Raw genomic sequence first — 11084 nt, 5'->3', positions numbered from 1 at the left:
TTAACAAAATCACCTTTCAAAAGTAGGTCAGGTGTTTTTTTTGTGAAGTACGGTATATATTAACGTCAATATTTTGAGCTCTTATTCCGAAGGTTTATCAAATATATTGCACCTTTTACAACAAATTTAGTGACATAAGATGTGACAATTCGATTAAATGAAACAAGTGAAATTAATTCTTTTGGCGTGTCGTAGTGACCGAAGTGTACGACATGCTCGGTTTGAAATTAGATTGTGGCGGTCGAGGAGGCATTTGAAGTTTAATCCCTGATAACTCTTGGCAGCCACTCGGTGGCGAAGAGTTCATAAAAGAGCGTGGGCCGAAATTTGGCGAGGTATTACTGTTGCCGGATATGTGGAATTGCATTGCGAGCGAGGCGACATCAAGTGAACCTCCACCATTTGGCTGAGCAATAAGTGTGGATTGCAAGTTTTCGCAAAGCTGCACGCCTTCTGGTAGATTACCTCCTTGTGAACAGTAAGTTGGCATTTGCTGTATCATCATTGGTGGCATTAAATTATATCCTGAGGGTCCTCCAGCGAATTGACAGTTCAGAACTGAAGGCATCGAATGCTTAGAAACTTTTGGGCCATTCTGTTGGTGCTGAGACAAAACTGGCTGTTGTTGCGGCGGCTGGGGTGGCAGAGAGCATGTATTTAGGGAGCGATGAGATGGAGGTGGTCCGCTGAGCGACACCGACCTCGCAAAACTGTCAAAGTTGAAGTAATCGGCGCAATCTTGGGTGTTGACCGGGGACGGCTCTGTATCTAGGCTGATAATACTGGGGATTAGGGACACTCTACTCGGTGGCTCTAATCGGCTGCAAAACTGGGTATCCGTGTTAGCTGCATCTACAGCTAAAATCGGCGACTGGAACGACGGGGATCGAGCGAAGCCAAAGCGTGACTGACTAGCAGCCTCCGCTGGATTTGCAAACTGCTGCTGTTTGTCGACAAATTCATTGTTCTCGAGAAAAAATGCATTCTTCTTCATCACGCTCTCTTTGCCTCCCAATTTGTCTGTCATACCGACTTGTCGATCTTTTACCTTGCGCGGAATAACCTTTTCCTCAAAAAGAACAATTTCTTTCTCGATTGGATCAAGCTCAGTCATTTCATCCTCTGCAAAGTCGCTCAACAAAATACACAAATTTTCTTGATATGCTGGATCTTGTAATTGAGCGAGCCGCAAGCGCGCAAACTGTCGAAATTCTTGCAGCTGAATCTGTTGCACCTTCTTGATCTCCACAAGCTCTTCCGCAAATTTATCGCGCAGACGCAATTTTCTTATATACGTTAGTGCTACGTGATGTTGTCCTGCTTTCATGGTTTTTCGAATCAAATGTTCAACATTGTATTGCGGTAAATACCCTACGTTTTTTTCGTCCATCGGTGGCATTTTCGGACCATTTGCATGAACATTGGTATCGTTTAGTGGATTGTCAGATAAATTGAATTTAATCGCGTACTTGATGGCCTTGTAAAACTCGTTCTGTAAAATCATAGCATCAACCAGGTCCCTTAAAAGACTCAGCGCTGCGTCGCCATTACCTTGATCTAGCTTAAACTCGCGCAAGTACGTTAATGAGGTCACAAAATCGCCCCTATGTGCTATTTCCCGTACCAACGCTTTGCAAAACTTAGTACGCGTGTTATCGTTGTCCGACAATTTGTTTATGCATTTGACCGCCTGCGACCATTGTTGCTGCTGCATCATTTCCACTGCCAATCTCGCAAGTGGAAATTCTTTAAACAGATGCATCTCCATGACGCTCGAGACAGCCTCTTCCCAGCTTCTGGTCTCCAACATGCCTGCTACAAGTTGTGGAGCAGGAAACATGTCAAGCAATCCGAATTGCTTGGCCGACCTTAGTGCCGCGCGAAATTTACGTGCACGGATCATGGCTTGAATTAATGCCGATGGCGACCAACATGGCCGATCCGCAGCGGCCGACAACTGCTCAAAGTTCGGCACCATCTCTTGAGCTAGTCGCACGGCTGCCCCGAACTGCATCGCACGTACCATCTCATTAATAAGCAACGTAACGAGTGCTTCGTTATTCTGAAGCTTTAAGTCACGCACCAACTGCGCCGCTTTTTCCAGCGAGCTTAAACTTTTGGCCTTCTCGAGCATGAGCCGTACTACGTCTGCTGTTTGGTAGCGTGAGCTTAAGTGCGTACTCGCTTCGATGAGAAGTGCAGCGTCACTAAATCCGGAATTTAGTAATAGCTGCTGCAGCCGCGTCTCAAGCTGCTCAGACGTCGCGCTATCTACGTAGGTACGAGCCTGTGCCATGCTTAGCTCCAAAGCGGAGGAAGTGGGATTGGCGGACAACTTGAACTTTCCGTCACATTGCATGGGTTGAGACTTGGACCGTGCCGATAAATTTGAAGATCGCGTCTTGCCAGTGCAGATCGCACGGCTGGCTTGAGAAACGTTCCGCCAGTTGGAGCATGACGACAGTGTCATGGCACGTGGTTTAGGATTTTGGCATGCGAGGGTTTTTGAAGCATCTTTTCTACCAATAAAACACCGAGAAAGCTATGATTATAATTCTAAACTATCGAGGTGGATCTGTATTTCTTTCGGGCCGAAGCGGCGAAAGCACGCGTTCCAGGCTGTCATTCTGATATGCGCCGAGAAACATTGTGCGGCATGCATCTTCAGATATTTCATTCACAAATAGGTAAACAGGAGCTGACATAGTGCTGAGAATTTTGACGTCATTATCAGCCATTCACTAGACGACTCTGACTCAAAAAGACAACAAGAGGATATTTTTAGGCCAGGCTAAATTAGCTCTGGAGTAGCGCCACCGAGCGATACTTGTTTCAAACCTTAAGCTGCATGCGAATACGCAGTCGTTTTTGTCGAAGTCGTGCTTATTTTTTTCACGACAATTCATCGTCCAGCTGTTCGTACAGACGCTAAACACCATGCACACGTTTTTCTCTGCCGCTAAGGTCGCAATTGGTCTCGCCTGGTGCCTGTCTAAGTAATAAAATAGCGCTGTATGGGCGATAGGCAGTCTGACTACAGCACAGACAGAGGAGGAGGCAATAAGACTGCGACGAAATGCGGCTATAGTACGGATACCAGGTGGAAAAGAGAGAATGACGCTCATGTTGAGAAAAGATAATGTACCCGTTTGATGGTACCTACGACGTTCTTACCCAGTACGAAACGACCTCTTAACAATTGGTGGAGGCACTTTTAAGCCCTAGCCTCGTGATCTTTTCCTCCAATTGTAAAGCGACCACCGGGATGCGCACCCTGTAAAGTCTCTTCTCTTGCGCGGAACCTCAGGCCAGGCGGGAGAACGACAAAGGCAGAGTCGCGAAGACTGAAGGAGGAAAGAGATTGTCGCGCGATCTACGTGTGCTCATTGCTTTCTTGCTTCCCAAGACGCTGAAAAATGAGTGACAACAAAGAGTACAAACTGGTACGAAAGTCAAAATTCAGTACAGAGAAACTCTCGAGCAGGAGGATATGTAAGGACTTATCCCAAGTTTCACATAATAACTCTGAGTTCTGCTTCTTCAGGTTGTGTTAGGGAGTGGCGGTGTGGGTAAATCTGCGCTGACCATTCGCCTCGTGACAGATAATTTTCTTGAAGATTATGATCCAACCATCGGTATGAACAGCGGTCATCTTTTATATGCAAAAGAAATGCTTAAGGTAAAAAATATAACGATCTGTCCATTGCAGAGGATAGCTATCGGAAACAGACAACCATCGACAGCAGTCCGGCGCTGCTAGATATTCTAGATACTGCCGGCCAGGAAGAGTACACATCCATGCAGGATCAGGTTCGCTTCTATAAGCAAACACAAACTGGGCGCCAATTGACTAAGTCTTTCCCTGTAGTGGATGCGTGAAGGAAAAGGATTTCTCTTGGTATACAGTGTCACTAGTCGCAGCTCCTTCGACGACATTTCCGCTTTTAAGGACAAGATCCTGCGAGCCAAGGACGTGGATAATGTACCTATTGTACTTGTTGGCAATAAGTGTGATTTGGATGCACAGAGACAGGTGGCCACTAATGAAGGCAAAGAACTTGCCCGTCAGTGGGGGTGCGCCTTTATGGAGACCAGTGCTAAAGAGAGAGTAAGGCTTTGTCATTATATCAATAGTCGAATTTTTCATCTGTTACGTCTTTGGCTCACACACTCACTTTTTGTGTGTAGATATTGAATGAAGAGTGCTTCTATCAGGTGGTACGCGAGATTCGAAAATCTGAGCGCCCTATGCGTGTGGAACGACCTCAACCTACTAAAAAGCCACAAAAAAAGTCGGGGCTAAAGTGCACGATTCTATAGTATCGCACGAAGCTCACAACTTTCCATTTCATTGCGGCGCGTCATACGAAGCCCCTGACTTGTATAGTCTTTATACGATGTTCGCTGCTACATGATACCAGTCAGTTTTAGCCCTTCAGAATTCAGCATTCACTCCTCACATTACCTTGTACCGGCTTATTCGCTTCACCGCGGACATTGCCGAAAAGCTGCTCTCATGCATTTTCCTCATTAGCGGAGTCTACAGGTTGGTGTCGTTCGCCTTGGCGTAAAGAAGGCTTTCATCCATAAAAATATTTTTTTTAAAGCAGTATGCAGCGAGTGCATTACCCTTGTGATATTGTACGAATGTTAAAGAATCAAGTACAGGCCTCTACGGCCTGATGGACGCTCATATTGACTATTTCATCGCTGAAATATCGTACCTTGTACACTCTCATTATTATTGTCCTTCGAACTTAAGGAAAAGCCCAAAGTTGCGGTCTGAGTACTCTGATACCTAGTGATCTATTTAATATGTTTGTTGTTCACTTTCTTTTATCTGTGCCGAAAAAAATTGTAGACTATTTGTACACCAGGTTTTCTCTGGCTGATTGGTTAAACACAGCTGTGGTCGTCCATGCTAGAGCCTGTGGAGATCGAAGGCATTTATAAGTCGCAAGGAGAACGACCATGACGCGACGATTAGATTAGAAGGGTGAATCATCCTAATCACGTTGTCTCGGAGATTCTGCACCAGCACTTACGTGCGCATCACGTATAAGTAGTATATATTTGTGGATGGGGCGACCGGGGTAGTTCTAGGGGCGGTAGGTCTCTTTTTTTGTCGCCAGAAAAAGCTCTGATAGAGCTGAAAGTATTATCGTCAGGATATGCGCGTAAATTGCAAGACGGTGAAGCCACCGCAATGATATGGTGGGGATTAAAGTAGGAGTTGGGCTCATCATCCGCCATGGAAGAGTCTATCTCGCAGATATGTACATACAAAGAGTGGGAAGTAATCTCTACGTTCCAACGTATTCTTTCTGATTTGTTGAATAAAGATCACAACGGAAAGCAAGAGATTCTCTTTATGTTAGCTGGATGAGGAAGTGCTTCATGAATTTGGCTTGGTTTCCTGAATCAAGTGTTGTTTCTCTTTGCTTCTCTCGAGAAGGGAAAGGAAGAGAAGGGTAAGGAAGGGGAGAGAAGAGGAGAGGAGATCACATGGTATAATTTTTATCAAGGAAAAAGAATGATGTCCAAGTCTATCATTCCCGTGTAAAGCTCAAAGGAAGTTTTTAAAGAAATGCATATTGTTCAATGTCATCGAGCTGGTATATGGCTGTTGTCAACCGCTGCTGAGAGACAGCGCTCACTGCGATGAGTGCTTTGAGCAAGATGCTCTGGTAATCGATGGCTTTACCATCGGAACTATTTCACGTGACACAGATGTTAAGACCACATCTTGAAAACGCAAACACCATTTTCGACGAGATATTCGTCCATTGTCGTCCAGACGACGGGGAGTATAACGTGATCATCCCCGTCAAGCGCTTGCGAGTAGCACTCTAGTGTTTGCACTTGAAAAACCGTTCTCCAGTGCTTTACCACCGACGAAACCACAATTTTGAGCCGCTTCATTATGAAGCATTTTTAGCGATAAAGTCATCGTGAATTGGCTATTGCATCGGTTTGAAGAGCTTAGGAAGTGACTTGACTTAACCAGCTATATTTTTAAGTTTAGTGTCTATTATGCAATATGGCATGATTCTCACCAATCTTTCTAATAACGATGTCGATTCGTGCTGGAATACGGCTGAAGCGGCAGTCTTCAAGGGTAACAATGTTTACCCCGATTCTGGCAATTCCAAATCCAGATCGTCCACTCTATGTCGTCTATGGCGCTTCAGCTTTTGCAATAAGCCAATCTATCCTATTAGCAGATGCCAATAGGCATGAGCCTGAGATCGCATTTCAGTCTCTCTAGGATCAAGCGGTAAAGAAGAAAAACTACGCGCCATGCAAGAAGCATTAGTAATATATAAATAAATATTTTATTTTAAATAATAATTACTTACCAAAAAATAATAACACTTAAAAGGAAGAATTCTCTTGTCGAAGCGAAAGTGCACCTGCATCGCTCTAAGCCGTTTATAGTATATACAGATCGTGCTTCGTTGCGTCCGGCAACATTATCACCACGTCTCTAGCAGAGTATGTCACGAGGATCATCTTTCTCTGTCGTATATTTTTTGAAATAGAAGGAAGCCGGGTCGACTTAACGCGGTGGCGGTCGCCCTAAATTGAATTGTCGCATATCACAACGGTGCGTTTGCTGCAAGACGAGACGAAACGAACAGCGAACAGATTAGACGTATCATAAATCGCGCTGTAGAAAGCTTTGGGGGCCAATGATTTTGAAAATAAAGTCCGCGTGTTGCTATATCGAAGATTGCTAATGCGCCTGTATACAAAACCGATTCACATGACACTCGGTATATATTATGCATCACAATGGGGATCTCAAGTATAGAATTCTAAATGATGCACATGATTTTTGTTTAGGTAGCCACCTTGGAAGAGAAAAGACAAACTGCCAGGTGAACATATGAATGGGTAGGCGTGTATATTCCACATGCAAACATGTTAGTCGAATAGACTCTTGCTGCATGCGGTAGCACTTTTAGCCAGTCTGCCAGTTTAGGAAAATTGTTGGCAGTCCATAAGAACGGACCTTTTTAGCCCTTCAAAATACGCGCCTGGTATACCGGTATCATGGTCTTTCCTGAACCACTGGGCATTACGGCCGATCTCGCCGTGGTGAGAATACGGCCAAGCTGTTCCAGCAGATCTCCGCACTTTACAGCGCTGTTTTGGCAAACGTTGTGCACGGTGCTCGATACCAGATTGCATATATGAATCGCCGTTCATCCGTAAAAGAGACGGTGCGCGAATTGCGAACTTTTCGTGGAAAGACAACGGTCTTGGGGCAAATTGCATCTACTGATTCAGTTTGCATGAAACCACGAAATAACGTTATCTACAGTCTGTGTTTCGACGATACATTTTTTGGCACCTCGGGTACTTTCGGGGGGCTGTCGGTCATATTCAGATCACAGACATAGCCCGGCTACACTTCGTAGTACCATCAAGTATTTTATCTTAATGAGTTTGAACATCATGCGCAGGGTGCGGGAAATTCCCGATAAGTAATAAGTGGTCCACTTTCGTGTAGAGCGTTTTTCGAGTTGGTGGGTACACTAAAAGTGTTACCTAAAAATTGGTGGAGTAAAATTGGACCCCCGATCGGAAAACTCGCGGGGGATCGAGAATCCATTTCAGCAAAATAATTCTGCTGACGTGGTCGCTTAAGACCTGGAACGCCCTAGACCTATATTCCCCTTACATAAGAGACAATGTAGTCTGTTGCAGCGTGCTTCCCACTATGAGTGGTGACAATTATGCGATAGTACTCTTGGTTGGCTGCTGTTACAGCTGTCCCATGGAGACGATCGAGGCAATTGGATCGCGAGGTAATCGGTTGTCACATCGATATCCACATCGTGCTTTGTGCTTTGCAATATCAAGCATATGATGATGCTTTAGGCAGGCGTTCGCATCGCTGAAGCTGGCATGTAAAGTATTAAGATGGGTGCGACGGCATATTTTCATCCAGTGCGTGAGCTGATTTGATATCCATCGGCACTTTTGCAAGCGTCAAGTACAAATGGCGCAACTTATAGTGCAGGGTCCGATTGCTCAAATGCTACTTTAAGCGCAAACGGTACTTCTGGGGAAGTAATAACCTGTATGCTGCAAACACGGTCGCGGTCCACTCTCCACGGACACAAACTTTAATCTATGCGCGATGACTTCGGTAACTGTCGACTTCATGATCGCAAAAGATACGGCGGAATTCTTGCACTTGGAATAGAGCAAGCTGTACATCTTGTCCCAGGTTTAGATTTTGGTGACAAGATAAGTATCGACGTGACTTTCACGGCGGGGTATTGCAATCGCTTTTGCTGGTAAACTAGAGCGCGGAGTCTGAGAATCGTGCAGCGATGAAGCCAAACGCAGTGAGCGCCTCTTATTGACGGATGGCTACGCCGTGTATCCCCAAGTGAGGTTTCTGGCATCTGGTCAGGTCTTCGAGAGTCAATACGATTGCTATCATCGGAGACCAGCTCGGTATTCTTTCCGAGATGTTCTTTTAGTACGTCGATCGAGAGAACCAAGCGTTTTGGTGGCACGCGGTTTGACGTTCGGTGACCTTTATCTGTGAGAGTAGACATCGTAGAATGTAGGAAGTCGAAGGGATTCCCAGGCGCAACGTTTAGTCGTGGAGCGGTCAAATCTGTGCGGTACTAAAGTCACCATGGGCCTCGCATTTTAGTGGGGTGAGACCAGTATAAGGACTCTAAGGTTGTGCAGTCACCATTGTACATCAAATACAGCTGTACGCAATTTGGTGTGACTGTGAACATTCATAAGTTCCAAAATATACGTGATGGAACTCCGAAATAAAGGAGTACATGGTGCACGTGGGTGCTAGCCACACGTCAGAATGTAGTGACAGCTTTTGATAGTTGATCGTACATGATTAATATATGTCTAGGTAGAATGAATCCCATATATATAAAAGTATCCTTAATAAAGCTGAACAAAGTTAAAGCATCGGATACCGAAGAGGCTCTCGGTTTCGCGCCAAAGTCTTCTCTGTATAAATTATACAGCAACCTCGTTTAACTGTGTAAGGACGAACAAGAATTTGTTCTTTTTTCTTACTCGGTCTCTACAAGAAACACATAATAATCTGATACATTTCTTAGACTCCAAGGGGTTGGTAAAGCAAGCAGTCCAAGCTAAAATTTCTAGACAAGCACATCAAATGATTGTGCACATACATATTTCACTGTTGACCCTCGGACGCTCATAATTACCGTGATAATAAACCATGACGAAGTATTATGATCGGTCTTTGGTACGGATAAGTGCGATGATATTTTCTTAGAAAAACGTTTGTGGAACACATGGTGTGTAAGTCTCATGCGATTCGTTTTATAGTTATGTTTATATTCAGATAGCAAGTCAGATAAGTATACTAATACTCCTTAAATCAAGTAATAATGGATTAGATATGTGAAAGGCTCAGCTTGAGCGCTCTATGAGAGAAGCATATGTTTAGCAAATTGATGTAAAAGACGATGCGATATACGCGTATCTTGCGATGAGGCATTGTAAGGTCTAGCTGAGCCTTTAATAAGTTCAAGGCGTTGATAGTTTATCAGGATACGGAATATGATGTATGAACGGATTAATTGAAGTGGCACGAGCCATAGATTAGCCGGACTCGAACACGATAAGAAGATTTGATGAAGTGGTGTCATCTCACACAGAGGATGGATGGTACCTGACCTTAATTGTGAAGCTATACCGAGCTACACATTCTGAAACTCTCTCTCCATTTAACTTATAAATTGCAATGAGTCAACCATTGCAATTTATAAGTTAAATGGAGAGCCGTTGCGGTCGATAGACACTCTCAACTAATTGTTTAGTCTCAGTAGGCGCCACGCGGTCTATAGGAAGATAACTAAATTAGATTAAACTTTATTAAGCGGGATCTAGCCTGAGAAATGAGCAATTCTTTCTGACAGAGTTTATGCATTCATGTCTTATGCTCTTGTGGGTGTAACATCTGCGAATACCGCCACTTTCGCAGATGCCTAATAGTCACTCTTATCATACGCCGCTTGAACGGTCGCCTCTCCAAGTCTAAATCTCCAAAAACAACCTCTGCAAATTAAATTCTGCGGCCCATCAAATGCAGTTTTCACAAACGATTAAGAAGGAATCGCATGTACGTAGAAGGTCTCGGTGCAAATTATACCTTGGCATATGTAGCAACTCTTTGTGCAGCCTATTCAGGGTTACCGCTTGTGATGGAAGCCTTTTCAGCCCGCCACGTGAGAAATAATCCATTTAAATGCGTTGAGAGATTTTATAGCCGCGATGGCTTCGGAATTGCTAACAATTGCAGTAATCATGTACCACTTTGATGCCTAATTCACGTCAACTCTATTCAAGTTCAGGATGCCTCCATATTGAGGATCCGCAAACTCCTGGAATGAAAACCTTAGCGCGACGCTCTGTGAATATGCTTAAAAATGATTCGCATCTTTGTCCGTCTCAAACGTTCAAGTGCTCTGGGAATATGCTTAAAAATGATTCGCATCTTTGTTCGTCTCAAACGTTCAAGTCTCAAAATTTAGATTTTTCCCATTCGCCCTCAAAGATCTTAAGCTTAACAGAAGCCGTTTGAATCTTCAAAAAATTGTAAATGACAATGGTGAATTGCAAGCGTCTGGTTGAGGCTTATCTGGAGGTTTCTCATAGCAAGGCTGCTGTATACTCAGATAGAAAGGGCGACTTTGAGACCAAGATTGACCTAGAAATCTACAGAATTTTATCTTGACCTTTGACAAGGAACTTCTTGGCTATGGTGTACGCCTTAGAAAAGTCTAGGGTTACCTGCCCATTTGTGATTTAAACGTTACAGGCTTCATTACGCATGTTGCCATCTTCTCACAGAAGGGACCAAGACTGATTTTTTGCCGGCTTTACCTTTTATGTAATGAACAAGTCTGATTGGAGTTTTGTGGTAGTGGAAGCGCTTGAAAGCCACCCACATAACAAATTGGCATACGTCACAATGGTGATGTTTCGCATTAGTATCGTCATATTTACAGCTTGCGAATTAATGTGTTGCATTTTCGAAGGCTTCAAGAAACAAGAATTTC

The 11084-nt window shown here is 44.1% G+C and overlaps 3 protein-coding genes across 3 annotated transcripts; 2 read left to right on the top strand and 1 right to left on the bottom strand.

The window, feature by feature from the left end:
- Positions 1–172: 172 nt before the first annotated feature.
- Positions 173–2296, bottom strand: PHALS_04942 (NUCLEIC ACID BINDING PROTEIN; the record flags this gene model as incomplete). Its single annotated transcript, XM_024722658.1, has 3 exons — positions 173–1561; positions 1625–2008; positions 2084–2296. 3 exons carry the CDS (start codon positions 2294–2296, stop codon positions 173–175), a joined length of 1986 nt encoding a protein of 661 aa, XP_024573713.1.
- Positions 2297–3416: 1120 nt separating this feature from the next.
- Positions 3417–4683, top strand: PHALS_04941 (ras gtpase; the record flags this gene model as incomplete). The annotated part of the gene is made up of 7 exons (XM_024722657.1): positions 3417–3443; positions 3545–3635; positions 3710–3810; positions 3869–4108; positions 4189–4218; positions 4422–4546; positions 4611–4683. The coding sequence occupies 7 exons, from the start codon at positions 3417–3419 to the stop codon at positions 4681–4683; spliced, it is 687 nt and encodes a 228-aa protein (XP_024573712.1).
- Positions 4684–9928: 5245 nt separating this feature from the next.
- On the top strand, positions 9929–10754 carry PHALS_15064 (uncharacterized protein). Its single transcript, XM_036407335.1, has one exon. The coding sequence runs from the start codon at positions 10343–10345 to the stop codon at positions 10604–10606; it is 264 nt and encodes an 87-aa protein (XP_036263045.1). The 5' UTR covers positions 9929–10342; the 3' UTR covers positions 10607–10754.
- The last annotated feature ends 330 nt before the right edge of the window (positions 10755–11084 follow it).

The sequence above is a fragment of the Plasmopara halstedii genome (genome assembly GCF_900000015.1).
Source record: "Plasmopara halstedii genome assembly, contig: Scaffold_287, whole genome shotgun sequence".
Classification (NCBI taxonomy): Eukaryota; Oomycota; class Peronosporomycetes; order Peronosporales; family Peronosporaceae; genus Plasmopara; species Plasmopara halstedii.
Note: the sequence above shows the minus strand (reverse complement) of the source record. Positions and strands in the feature narration are given on the sequence as shown.

Excerpts from the sequence above, each read along its gene's own strand:
- PHALS_15064 (XM_036407335.1), top strand. The coding sequence starts at position 10,343 with ATGCCTAATTCACGTCAACTCTATTCAAGTTCAGGATGCCTCCATATT.